At 38.2% G+C, this 14,804-nt stretch overlaps 1 protein-coding gene across 3 annotated transcripts in view; it reads right to left on the bottom strand.

Moving 5' to 3' along the window:
- Positions 1–5,021: 5,021 nt before the first annotated feature.
- The window catches only part of AHI1 (Abelson helper integration site 1), an 89,467-nt gene continuing 79,684 nt past the window's right edge, over positions 5,022–14,804 (bottom strand). For all 3 annotated transcript variants that reach the window (XM_014874208.2, XM_014874207.2, XM_088161753.1), the window contains exons 24-25: positions 9,725–9,804; positions 5,022–6,189 (exon numbers count right to left, since the gene is read on the bottom strand). In XM_014874208.2, coding sequence (XP_014729694.1) covers positions 5,949–6,189; positions 9,725–9,804 — 321 coding nt within the window. In that variant the 3' untranslated portion in view covers positions 5,022–5,948. The remainder of the gene's footprint in view (positions 6,190–9,724; positions 9,805–14,804) is intronic.

The raw sequence follows: 14,804 nt of genomic DNA, 5'->3' as shown, positions 1-14,804 counted from the left end.
TTGAGAGGAAACTAAGGGAATAATTATGGTCCATGAAAAACCAGCACTGCCAAGTAACACTTGGGGATGATAACTGCTTGCATGTACTCTGCAAGGCTCACCTGCAGCAATGGATATGCAAAGGCTTAACTTGTGCAAATTAAAACATGCAGTGCAACCAAGGGAGCAAACCAGCCTATTCTACTTATCAAAAATTTGGGAGGGGAGAAAAGATTTTCTTCAAATTATACAGCTGTGCAGCGCTGAATTAGCTATGTTTGGCTGTGGATTAATAGTAGGATGTTCAACACTGAGGATAACCCCCAGAAAAAGATGAAATTCAGTATTTATTTTACCTGAGAACTGAAGCAAAACTTGGGATAAGCAGCTGAATGCAAGGACAACCTGTTCTAGTAACCTCTGTGAGTACTAAAGACATTAAAAAAATGATTTGTGAGAAATCTGTACTAATTCTCTTTGCAACTCACAGACAATTTCATTGGAACTCTTTCACTATTATTTAACGAAACCAAGAGTCTCTTAAACATGGGCAGAAAAACAAATATGGACTGACCAAAAAGAAAGTTAAACCAGCACTGAATGTCTCAGCTCCACTTATTAACTTCATCACCAAAAGACATGGCTAGGCCTGTGCTGACTCAGAAAATGTGTGAAAAGAGGTTCCTCAGTCGAACATGTCCACAGAACTTCATTAACTCTCCTTCTGATCCCAGAACAGTAGGATCTAAGCCAATATATTCTGCAACAATTTCCTTCCCAGCTAGTGCAGGCAGACTCTGCTATGTGCACTCCAGGATGCTGGTGAATGTGAGTCCGGTGAAAAATTTCTTCATAATAGAGAAATAATGGTAATACTGGACTACATTTTTTTCTTTTTCCTTTAATACCTGCATTTTATGTGACTACAGAGTTTTCAAACAGCTATATCATAACAGTCTGTCGCAAGCGTATTGGGTGTTTCAGTTTGCCAGACCTGTCATAATAAATTAATTACAGGATGTTGCAGAAGTGGCTGAGTTCCAGCAGCATCTTGCACAGTTTAATATAGACCTATTTCCCCATTTCGATGTATTTGTGGTTAGATAAATCCTCAGAAAATTTACAGCTGCTACACACTAGTTTATTATACTCCCTGCCTTTGTAGACGATATAAATGCAACAAAAATTTGAAGTCTGCTCAGAGCATAGATTTTACTGATATTGCTTTACCGGTGTGGAAACATTTTTTCTGCTAAAAATGGCATCTGCAGTTTCTGCTGGTTGTTTGCATTTCAGCATTACACATTTGTAAACTTGCTTGTCACAGCCAAACATAGTAAAAATTAATTTGGCTTGACAAAGTCTTCACAAACAATCAGGTGGACAAAGTTTTATATGAAATGCAGAGCTGACATCTTCATCTATGACTGCAAGAGAGAAAATGTTTTCCTAGCCTTTAAAGTTAGTATACTTACTAAAGTTAGTATAATTGTAGCCCTGATGTTGTGACTCAAAGCCTGCTCCTTGCTGATTTCGCTGGAGTATAGGGGTCCATCTACTCTGAGCAGCTTGCAGGACTGGGATTCTACAGAAACATCCCAGTGCTGGTAAACAAACCTTTCTGAAGAGGTGGGCAGCAAGCAACCTGGATACAACAGATGAACAAAACCACTTGTTAAAACCACTGTGAGCAGAACACATCTACATATAAGAAAGGGATCATGTAACACTGAATGTTTGAAAGAGCAGCTTGATTCTTGAAGTTCCAGTCTCTGCTGCAGCTGTTTTGCACCAGATGAAGAGGCTGGAGAGGACTGAATCAAGGCAGAGGTGCCTATTAAAAGAGACAACAACTATAAAGGTGCCTCCTGAAAACCTGTATCAGAAATCAGGGCATGAAAGCTTCATGTCTCCTTACAGCTCTGCAATTCATAGACTACATGGAACTTTGTAGGCTGTAGCTCAGAGTTAGAACACTAGAGAGCTAAGAGTTGGAGAGGCACAGAATGTTGTTCATAGGTTCTGAGAGTTCATCCAGAAAGTTTCTGTAAATGGCACAAAACAAATGTTTTAAAAAGTGAAGTGGTTAAATATCTGAATTTCTAAAGTCTAAAAAACATGACTGAAGCAACCAAAGCTCTGCTATAACACACCTACATGCTATCTTCTGTTCCTTCTTCTTAAGTTCCAATTTCTAATTGCCACATTTTTGAAAGTCTCCCCCAATCAGCAGCTTTCTTCTCAAGTTGCTTATTTCCCTCTCTCAGACCTCCTCTTGTTTCTATTCCCTACATGCAGCAGTTTTGTTCCTAAAGCATGTATGCTAAAGTCCAAGCAATAAACCCCCTTGAACTAACACAGTATATTTTGACAAGCGCAGGTGTACATCTATAAGTTGTTTGAAATATTCTGTATGGACACTGGACAGAGCGCTAAAGGAAAAAACCTGGAGTAGCAACCTTTACATGAATCTTCCTGGCTTCCCTCCACTAGTCAGAAAATACTTCTATCCCCTCCCAATTTCCACATCCATAAAATAGGTTGCACTGTACACATACTAATTTCATACGTGCTGGAAAAGGATCATTAAAAAACCCCATCACTCTTTGTGTTTACCAAACAAGTGTTTTTGCTCTAGTCTGTTCCCGCCTTAAACGAAGTATTTCCTATTCACCTGAGTAATTAGAGCAGAAGGATGTAGTGAATGAAGTGCCTCATTATCAAGTTTGCATCCACGGTCCCTGCAGAATGACTACCATGCCGGCTATTTTTCATAGCTGTCTGCTTTTGCTTGTAATGGGCCATTGTTAACCCTAAATGATCCTGACATTCAATTCTCCGTCAGACAATTGCGTCCAGCCGGCAGATTTAGTTCACTAGTCAACAGAGACTTTCGGTTGTCATGTTCCTCTGTGTTCTCATTAGCCCTTGTTTGACTGTGATCCATCCCCTACTGCCTTCTGAATTAAGTGATGCTACAAATACACTTATTATGTTTTATGATGTCTGTTCCTTAAATTATTTTAAGGAAAAAACTAAATGCAATTTGATGGCTATTGGGAAACACAGGATAAACACGGCCACACATTTTCTTCTGTGTTGCTGATTTACACACATTTCTTGATATTTCTGCCCTATCATAAAAACATAGTATCAACTCTATGGTGTAACCACACACACAAAACCTACAAACACCAGAACAATGAAAGACCCACGATGCTGCTATCGCCAGGCAGCCAAAAATATCTAATACTCACACTTTTTAAAGCAACATTTTATCTGGTTTGTTCCAGCAATGAACTCGTGTCAATGAACACCCTCTAAGGAGTCTCACAGAGACTTTTATAACTCTTGCATTTTAATTCACACATCATGGCTCAGGGAGCAATTTTGCAGGACACTCATAATGTTTCATCCAATAAAAAAAGGAAAATTTTCAGTAGGTAGTCGGAATCCTTCTGGAATTCCTTTCTTCCACTGAAATTTATGTCCTCTAAGTACTTAGGCAATATTCAGCAAATGCACATGATATTCACTGTAAAGAGATTTTAGAAAATATGCAGATTGCATTAACACAGAAACAAGAAGCATTATATAAAGTTTTTAAATTAAAAACTTATTTTTAAACCATTACACTAATCTAAAGTGTTTAAAAGTTTTATTCTTTTCTTTGTAAATTTAAAATCCCAACATAAATGTCTGAAGAACAGATTCTACTAATACCAAAAAGCAGTTCTTCTGAAAATGAATGTATCAGCTGTGTTTCTGAACAAAAGGTAAAAACTGTCTTTGCCATTGTGCCACGCTCATAATTTGTTAAAGAGATTTTAGGGTGAAGGCTCTAATTTTAATACTGAGGGATCATAGACTTTTTACAATTTCAGATATTTTTGTTCCTTTTCTGTTAAATGAATGCAGAAAACTAGCACCACAGTGACACTGTGAATAAAGGAAAAGAAGTCTCTAACCAACCATGTGGTAGGGAAGAAAAAAAATTATAGAAGCAAAACAAAAGCTACCACAATCGCAAGAAAACATTATGAAAAGTTTATTTTCAACTCCTGTATTTTCATGTTTGGCTCTTATCTGATTCCTTCTGCTTAATTGTTATTTGGAACTGTGCCTTGGAAGACACTACTGCTGCCTCTCCTCTCAATTTGGAAAGTGTGGCAAAGCAGCTCTATTCAGCTTCAGAGCAGTGAACATAATTGGAGCCCTAGTTCGCAAGCATGAAAGGAGGTGCTGTGCCTTTGATTAGAACTACCATCTCTCTGTGGTGTTTATCTGAAGTGTTATTTCTGTCTTCAGTGTCGACAATGGCAAATTAACATTTTACAATGCTTTCCAATGAGCTCCCAGATCTTGGCTACTGCTCAGCTCTCCCTGACGTGGAGCCTGATGTCACGCTCTGCCCTTGTTTTAAACGTGATCCAGGACATTTTAAGAAATATAAGATGTCAAGATTTTTCCCCTTTATAAAATCTCTAAATGCCACATGTCACACAGGATGATGAGCTGAACACACTGCAGGGACATAAGAGGTGGGGAGTCTTGACAGAATGAGGCAGCCTCAGGACTGAGGTAATTTTACACCACCTCTGACTGGGGAAAGAGACATTACCAAGTTTCCAGTACACATATGCAAGCCCCATTTAGGGCAGGGCTCCACGCACATACTCTAGGCAGAGCAAAGTTAGGACTGCTGGCAAATTACAACTACCAGTGGGATGAAAAGAGAGGATTTGCTGCCGTGCTTTACTCGAAAGAAAGAAGTTTACAGATTTTTCTGGCTTCAAAACATGTGCAAGGAAGATATTACAATATACAGCAACTAGTCCTCTGCATCTGGGTGCATTTCACACATCAGTGCCCGGCATTGTTATTTTCACTTCTTTTTTTAATGGAATCAAGTGCCCTGTCTACTAAATAAGGGCTTTCTAATTTTATGTTATTTATTGCTTCAGAGGGGGAGGAGAAAGAATTTCCTAGCAGAGTAAAAATAAACTGGGCATCATCAGCCAGAAAAAAATACCAACACTAACTGATAGAGAGTGTTTTGTTTAATATAAAATATAAATTATTTAACACTGTAGATAATTAGCAAAGTCATTAGGAAAAGTTCACAAAACAATACTCAAGTAAAAAAATAGATTAACGATGCTTACAAGTGAATAAGGACTACAAGTAAAACAAACAGCATAGTTAGATATGAAGTATTTCATTCAGACAAAAGAAAGCATATTTGGCATGAGTGCTGCCAAAGCAGCCAGGAACTCTGACAAAACTGCAATGAATCTTTACCATGTGCAGTACACCTCATTTGAAAAATACAACTGCCTGGAATTTGAAAAACTAATTTATTTTGATAAGAAAAAGTAGTCCTACTGAAGACAGTGTAGTTGCATAGGTAGTTACTCCACAATTCCCTTCAGAGCTGCAAAATGCAGTCCAAACAGATATTTGACGCCAAGAAAATATTTTTTGAAAGCTTGTGTTTTCAGAGGTACACCTTAATGTCAGCACTCCTTTGGTATTTTATCATTATGAACACTCTTCTATTTTACTTACAGCATACTTTAAAATGCTAATTTAATAACTTACCTAGTGGTTGGGCTTGTTTTGCTCTAGATCACACTTTTTTACTTGATTCTTTGCTCCCAATGGATGGATCTACAGCCTAGATAAATGCCTAAACGACGATTTAATCAGATATCAAATTAGGAAACATTGTATTTGACAGTTACAGCTCTTTTCCAGTCCAGTGAGGAGTTGAACCTCCAAGTTCTGTTGATTTCAAGGAACCCAGGGCAAAAGTCATCCAAAACAGGCTTGCACCACTGATAAGTCACAACTGGTACCATTTTGCATATTTAAGTATTTTAATTTCTTTGTTGTTAATCCTAGAAGAGAGATCATAATTGCAGCCTTCAACGTGTGTAATGAACATCACCCCAGTATTCAGAAATAAATTATGCCTCTGCATCATGGCACTCGGGCTCAAAGGCAATATTTGTCCTTCCATTTGTGCTTAAGTTTGAGCCTCTCGCTGCCTTTTTCTTCTTCTTCTTCAATTCCACATCCCCACGGGATGTAGGTTCATTTTCAACACCATTAGTTGTAACTGATGACAGAGGAGTATCGACACTCATTAAGTTGTACTGATTTTCTCTCTCATTCCTTTGTATCCTTTTCTTCTTTTTCTTTGTACCTCTAGAGGAAGGTGGATATAAAAAGAGTAAAAGAAACACAAAGTTAGCCCAAATTTAGAGCTTTTTCCACCTACAGCTGATGTGTTAGAGCAATTGTCTGCCTGTCCTCTTGAGCACAATGCTGAAACAACTACAAAAACTACTGTTCCACAGCAGAACAAAGACAGAAAAACCATGAAGACAAAATATGAGACCACTCCACTAGACTACTTTTTATCATAGCATTGCTTTGAAAAGAACTGCTCATCATCTTCAAAACCAGCTCGTCTTGATCAATAGACAACAGATGAAATTAAAAAATACAAATTACCGGTTTCTTCTCCTCATAAAAGCAATTGCACTTGGTTTTTTTTTTCACTTTCCTAAGCTCAGACACCAAAATACAATTAAGGAGAGATTCCTGGTTTATTTATGCAACAAGAATAAGACAGGCAGTCAAGGTGCATAAGATTAGTTTTTCCATTTTAATTTGCCTGAACAAGGACAGAGTCAGAAATCACTTCAATGTCTATTTATGCTTATCAGCCTTCATACAGTGCCAAAAGGACCAGTTAAGCTCCTATATCCCAGCTGATACTACTAACTGGTCTTGCATATGATGGCAGGGATTATGCAGATGTTACACCACTTCTTCCATGAATTCCCCCTCTTGGCAGAAGCTGTAACTTTATTTAACTATAAATACATAAAAATACTTTGACTCTAAACTTTTAAGGGAAGGTATTGTCTTTATTAAAAATTTGTATTGTGCCTAGCACAAAAGGGTCTTGGTTTATGACCTGAACTGTTCAATGCTGCCGAAACACATAAGTAAATGGATGAATCAAGACTGAAGAATGTAATGTGTGTCTTTTCCACAAAAATGGTGTTAGAAGTGCTGCACAGTTGATGATACTGTCCTAATGTAATCAGATTTTATAGATGAAAGTGTTTACACATCAGCTTTGCTGATGAACTGATGAATACCTGCCTGTAGTTAGAACTTTTTTTAAAGCTAAACTGCATACATACATACATACATACTGTTACATAGATAACATAAAATGTATGTTATGAATATGTGGATTGCTGCAGCTCTAGTACTGGAACATCCTAAGGAAAAGGTTTGCGAGTCTATGACCCTCTGTGTTAGGATCCCTAGAACAATCAGAGGAGTAGTGCTGCATGAGGAAACTAGGAAAGTCATAGTTATTCAGTGTTATAAGGACCAATGTACCAAACCCAGTGTTCAACTGCGTCTTATGTAAATTTGCAGAGCGCTACCTACTGCAGCTCAAGAAAACCATACAATGGGAACATGCCTAAGGACATATTGGCTGTATTACAAGTAGCAGCTAATAATATTTGAAGGCTAAGGTTACTATGCTATTTCCAAAAGCTACACTAATTTTGAGAAGCGGTTTTCATCTTCTTATTTTCTGAACATCAGATGTGATGATGTATCAAAACTTAGAGTAACTCAGCGTCATTTCTCTATTTCTTCTAGAGTCTGCAGAAGACATGTCAACTGCTTGGCTAAGATCAAGGTCTACTACCATCTTGTATAAAATTTGTTTTCCTATTGCAAAGCCATATTATCCACCCAGAAATTCTCAAGAAACAGACATTTCATAAGGACTTGCCATTCATATTCTTTTACAGCAGGTATTGTGGCTGTAGTGAACAATACTGTTCTAATAAGCAAACCAGCAATCATTCATTTGGCTTAGCAAATTGTGCAGGTGTTAAAGTTTCACTTCTCCATACTGAAAGTGTGTATTTGGCAACCACTTGATTCTTAGGAATTATGCAGTAAATAAATTTCGTATCATATACGTCAATGTGACGTGACTATTAAGTGCATTTTCACAGAAAACAAGAAAATAACAGCATGTTTTAGGTGGAGCAACTATTTAAGTACAGATTGGACTGGATCTCCAGTCATGTTGATACTGCTGTTAGATGCTGAAACTCTTCCAGTTAAGTTGGCAACACTTGCATGTATGTAAATTTTTAAGGATATTTCAAGACACTGACTGTGGTGAGCAAGAAAACTAGAGTTCTGGCAGGTCATGTTTTTGGTAACAGTGAAGTGAGATTTGTCATGAAAAATAGGTAGCCCTGTTTCTGAGCTGGTTTATTATCTGATATGTGCTGTATAAATACCTATAAACAGAAATACTGACAGTTTTTCAAACCAGTGGCATCAGCAGTGTCAGAGGATTCTTTTCTAGCTCAAAATAAGGCAACAGTTTGTAGTCTTTTTTGAAAAAAACCTGGTACATGTGGTCACTGCTATGAAGTCCTATGACATGGAGCATACATGAATTCAGACTGGAATCTCCATGATGCTCCTGCTCCCTGTTCAGGATGAGGGAGCACATTCCAGTGACTCAAGCATCTAAGTGTCTTCTCTCACCTTTCTGAAATGTAACTGAAGTGATTTTTGGGCTCTAATACCTCAGTGTGACATCTTCTCAGGATAGCCCTTAGTTTCCACTAAAATGAATATTTGTATTTGGTATGACTCAAAATTCTTGAATTTTCTTAAATAATTTGTAATTCCACATTTTAAATCTATGGTTCCACATTTTTCAGTAGATGCCCTGGAAAGGTCACTCAAAATAATTGTTTCCTGAAGTCCTACCAATGGAGTTGAGTCATCCCAAATTTTTGATACTGACTTCTAACAGACTTTGTCAACCGTCACAGTAACTGTGCTTTTAGGGCATTTCCTTCCTTAATGTATATACTACTAGAATAGTTGTGTCCAAAATTCAACACTGAATTCTGTCAATGTGTAGTTGTACAGCCCACTCCTCATCATACTTGAGGGTTAAACTTTCCACTCACAATTTATTTTCAAATCTAGATACAGCTGGAGATACCTCATTTTAATCTGCCTTTAAATCTGAATTTTGTATGTATCTGCATAATGTACAGATTATTTATATGAGGAGGGAACCAGTCTGGAAAAATGATCAGTGAAATAACTTTGCTTAGGTGATAGATACAATGGCAAACATGGGAAGTATTTTCAGACATCAATTTTTGAAGCAAAAATAGTTGCAAAAGCTAAAGATATTGTGGAAGCTCCTGTTCAAAATGCTGAGATCTTATCTGCTTACAGCTTTCACGCAACAGAGAGCTACAATTTTTAAGAAATGCAAGTGTCACCATCAAAGGTGCTGCTGGCATCTTCTTAGAATGTGAAAACCTTTTGGAATTTACATTAATTAACTTTTAGAAAGTGTAGAAATAGCTTTCCGTCTGCAGCAATAAATCCTAATACATAGCTAAGGGATGCCAATGAGCAACTACATATCTCTGAGTTCTGATTGCCATGTATATTATAATCCTTGCTCTTCTGGGGATGTGCATATGTATATGAACTGTTATTTCCTTCACATTTTAGGTGTGAAGCACTCTCTCACTGATCACCCTAAAGCTAACTTCTTGTTTTACTTGAAAAAAAATAACCCTTCCAACATTTCTCACAGTTTTCAAACAAGTTGTAGAAATAACACTGCAAATTGTTTTAAGCATTTCTTGCTTACTGTGTTGCAGGTGAGTCTCTATCTGTGTCATGTTTGGAGATAAATTTCAGGTCCGCTGACTTACTGGTGACTGGTGACATCTGAAAAAGAAACAAAAAAAAGCAGGAAGGTAAAAAGACGACAGACAATGGGGCCAACACATGTGCATAGAAAAGCCACTAGCTTCCTGAATAAAGAGAGAATATACCTCGTTTGAAAAAGAATGTCTATCAGCCATAAAATGTTAACTCCTATGTGGTTACAAACAAGGAAACAGTGCCCTGCTATTAAAAAAAAGCTACTTGCAAATAAAAGTTTTCAGGTATGTATAGAAACAAGAGGCTATGAACCTGCTTGAAGACATCTTAAAACACACATTGTTTTAAAAGAATTGTTATTTGTGCTACTACAAGTGAAAAAGTAGAATGCTATAAAACCTTCTTATTGCATAATATTCACAAGAAAAACCTGTCTTTTTAAAGCCTGCAGGTTTCATTCAAAAGCAGTTCAAATCACTCCAGGTTATTTTGTAATTCAGGGCCAAAAAGATTCCCCAAATCTGTAAAAGTAAATGCTCTCATTTCCAAAGTAATTAGAGGGTCTCTGTACAACTTGCTTCCTCTGCAAACAAACCTAATTCAAACAGGTCTCAAACTTAATGAAAAAATTTCCATAAGGAAATGTGAATGCCCTTCCTGAGTCTTCAGGGACAGGTTATTTTATTAGTTTAATATTATTTTTTCTGCTGACTTAGAATAAACAGGATCAAGCTCTCATTGACTTACTGAATTCATACATTTTCACTGCCCACAACAACCATGTTCAAACATTAGTCATTAGAATTAATCTGCTGCAAAAACACAGATTGCTGGATTACTTTAGACAGAAGTCAGCCTATTAGAATACAATAATGTAGCATTGGCAGGGCTAGGAAGAAAAATCATCTACTTTACACACAAAATCCTTGTTAATACAGTAATAAACTTGAGACTAAGTCAATGGTAAAAGTAAACACAAAAGAAGGAAATATAATACCACTGATATGAAAATACAAGGGAGTGTTGTAAAGGGAATGACTCCAAGTAATTAATACTTCCTTCAGCATTTATAACCTTGTGGTTCCTCGCCATACACAATCATTAATTCATTCTGCTTGCAGTCAAAACAAAATCTTTTTCAGAAAATCCTGTGTGAATGATGTTGAACCATTTTTACCCACCTTTTTGAGTAAATATTACAGAATCTTCTCACTACACTAATATACTATAATAAAAAATGAACCATTCCAAAGAACAGTAGAGTAGAATTCCCTTAAGTGCTACTACAGAATACTGACCTCTTATAAAAAATAGACTAAGATTTTTTAATACTTTCAGATACCTAAACACAGAAAATTATACCTGTTCTACAGTTAGAAGATTAAAGTATTTTGATTAAATCAAAATCCAGGAAGCTTAACTGAAAGATCCTATGATCTGTTTTAAAAAGAACTCATCACATAGCCTTTCATATGTTAAAGCACAGCTTTTTAGTATGAGTACCAAGGAAAGAAGAGCACAAAACTGGAGACATTTGAATAGCTGTTCATCCCACATGGCAACTCATGACAATTCCTAGGTTTGTGGAGACATACTCCCAACACTCCACAGTGCTGTTTATGACAGTTTTCTTACCTCATTTCTACAAATTTTCAAGCATGTAACAAAGGAGGAACTAGAAACTAGATCTTTTTGAAGCAGATCTCGCTGCCACTACCTCCTTTTGTCTGTCCCATACACCTTTGTGTCCCTCTCAGCCTGCTCCTTGACCTTATTTTCCTGTCCTAATCATGTAACAAGTAGCAGTACTGAAGAAATGAGGGGATCAGTGGCAGATGCAAGGAGGCAGTGCAGGAGCTGGTGACACAAGGGGATGAAGCATCAGGAAGAAGGAGTGGAGGCAGGGAAAACATGCAGGAGGATACTTGGCAAAGGAGGTGTGGTAACACCCACTGGGAACTCACTAAGGACATGCCAATGTAAGGAGCAAGCCAGGGAAGGCTGGAGTATAGAGGAGCTGAGGAGGTTGTTCATCTCATCTTTGTCCATTTCTAAACGTCTTGACCACTTGTTATGCATGGGCAGATCTCCCAGGAAGCTCCAAACAGCTCTGCACTGTGCCTCTGTACTAAGGTGCAGTAAAGCTGGTGCTGGAACAGGCATGGTGTGAGCCATGACACTCCTCCAGATCACAGAGCTTAAATATTGAGATATTAATATAGCATTATCAGGGCAGTGTTTGCTTTAAAGACAAACACCCCAACGTTTCAGATACTTATGAATATTTTTCTGTTCACAAGAACAAATGAGACTACAAAAAATGAACTCATTTGTACAGTGCCACTAATAGTGGTCAATTTTGTTGCCATGTTCTAATTCTCTCCTTCCTTGTGAGATACAGCCACCCCAGAAGAAGAGAACATTAGTTCATGTCAACTGTAGAAGCTTGGATTTTCTAAAGGTTTTTTTTTTTTGCTTTATGATCATAGAAACAAAAATTGTAATAGCGTACATATTTTCCTTTTCTTGCTTTTTGGCTTGCTTGCTTTACAGCTTTTATTTTGTAATTAACATTCTCTCTTGCTGTCATGTAAGAAGCAACCAAGGCAATATAAATAAAGGCAAAATACACAAAAGCATATCAAGTTCCTGATTCCTGCTGTAGAATCCACAGCAATAAATCAAGCACTAAATCCTTCCTGTGAAACTTGTGGGAGAAATCAGGTATTTCAGAACACTTTCTAAAAGAACCTGAAGCAGAGGGCATCTAAAGGAAATACTAGGGACATAATTTCATCCCAAACCTACGTTTTTAGTGGAGTTCTCTTCTAGGTTGTGCAGAGGTTCTCTGGCAGGCTAGGATGCAGATGGACAGATCTATTCACATGATTCAAGCCATGACAGTAAATGAGTTTGCTCTATAGCCTACAGAGGAACTCTCCCATAGAAGCTGTTTCTACAGAACTTCATCTAATTAAAAACTCATTGGTTCACAGATGGCAAGAATGAACATGTCTATGCCTTTTCAGACTCGTCTTTAGGACACTACACTCAGTACTAAGTCTGCATTTTGTTTTCTATTACGCAGTGCATGGATAAAAGATTCACAGCCATGCATTTAACTACCCAAAACTATGTCAATGCCTGCTGTCAAAACTGTTCTAACAAGTCAGGTTTGGGAGAAATGTGACACCACACCTCACTCATCATTTTCTTCCCTGCTATTCTGCACCCATCCACACATTTCCCCATTAAACAACTAGAAGAGACCTTTACTAGCAAAATTACATATATTTCTTTTGCCATGACTTTGCTATTAAAATACAATTAACTTACAATTGCTTTTTCCCTTCCTTAGTCTTTTTAAAGAACATGCCTATCTAAATCAGGCTGACCATATTGAGGAACTTATATCTAACAGTATTAGCTTAGTTCTGAGACTCTAGCAGAACCATGGCTCTGTATACAAGACAGACATTGGCATGAATTTCTCTCTTTTGCATAAAAGAAAATCTGTTTGGTGAAAACTGTAGTCATGGCTTAACACCAGCAAATACTGCATCTCAGAAATCAAATCCACTATGTGAGTTTTTGGGGGATAACAAAAGAAGGAGGAGGAAGAGTGGAAACAAGGTACTTCAGATTGAAGCAGTATGTTTTAGAACACCTGTTTTCAGTCTTCATGATTTGGCCTCTGGGAATTCATATGGGATCACAGCTTTGCATTAACATTTGCATAAAAAAAGTTCAATTCTCTTCAGAAAAGGCTATGAGGACCCAAGGAGAAAAATGGGGAAGGGAGAAGTTAGCTTGCTCCCGAGATAATATGTGTCACTCAACAGCATTTTTGGTTCTGCTTGACCAGCTCAGTGGCTCAGCCTGATTCTTTCTATCTTTAAACAGACTGGTCACCTACAGGAAACATCTACGCATGAAATTTCACCTTTTTTTTTTCCCCAACAGGTATTTGCTTATAAACCTTCTCTTTCAATGACTCAATAATACTATAGACACAGGTGTAAATATTTTTTGAGAAGAACACATAGATACCAGCTTACAAATAAAGTAACACCACAGGTGCTTAAGAGAGAGCAATTCAACTTGCACATGCAGCTGGCACGCTGGAGGGAAGGGATGCCATCCAGAGAAGTTTGAGAGCTGGGTCTATACAAACCTCATGAAATTCAAAAAAGCGAAGTACAAAGTCTTATACCTGGGTTGTGGAATCCCAAACACACCTACAGGCTGGGCAGAGAAGTGATGGAGTGCAGCGGTGTGGAGAGGGATTTGGGGGTGATGTCTGATGACAAATTCAACATAAGCCAGCCATGTGTGCTCACAGCCCAGAAGGCCAAACAAATTCCAGGCTGTATCCAAACGAGTGTGGCCAGCAGGTCATAGGAGGTGATTCGGCCTCTCTACTCTGCTCTTGTGAGACCCTACTTGGAGTGTTGTACCCAGTTCTGGACGTGGAACTGTTGGAGCAAGTCCACAGGAGAGTCACTAAGTTGATTAGAGAACTGGAGCTCTCTGTGGCTGAGAAAGTTAGGGCTGTTCACCCTGGAGAAGAGCAGGTTGTGTGGAGCCCTCATAACCTTTCAGTATCTGATGGGGGCCTACAGAGAAGCTGGAGAGGGACTTTTTCCTCTATCCTGATTTCAGCCAGGTCAGGGTTAAATTTTGGGCAATAGCTGGGAGGGGCACAGCCAGGACCCAGATGTGATAGGACCTCACATCATTGCCAGGTGTGGGGGAAAAAGGACTCTTGGAGAAGTCAGAAACTTGGTGGGGCGACGCCACCTGGCACTAATCTATTGTAGCAGGCTCCACAGAGAGCATATTTGGATGTGAATCACTCTTTCTTTCATACACTTTTGTTATTAACATTGCTGCTGTTACTGTTCATTTTCTTATCTCATTGCTGTTTACAGTAAATTGTTCTTATCGCAACCCACCATCTTCACCTTTTGTGCCTCCAATTCTCAACTACATCCCTGTGCAGTGCAAAGGGGGGAGGAAGCAGGAGCAAGAGTGGTGTGGATTGAGAGAGTGGGGGCACTGAA

This window comes from Sturnus vulgaris, chromosome 3 (genome assembly GCF_052056855.1).
Source record: "Sturnus vulgaris isolate bStuVul1 chromosome 3, bStuVul1.hap1, whole genome shotgun sequence".
Taxonomy (NCBI): Eukaryota; Metazoa; Chordata; class Aves; order Passeriformes; family Sturnidae; genus Sturnus; species Sturnus vulgaris.
This window is presented reverse-complemented; position numbering and strand designations above follow the sequence as displayed.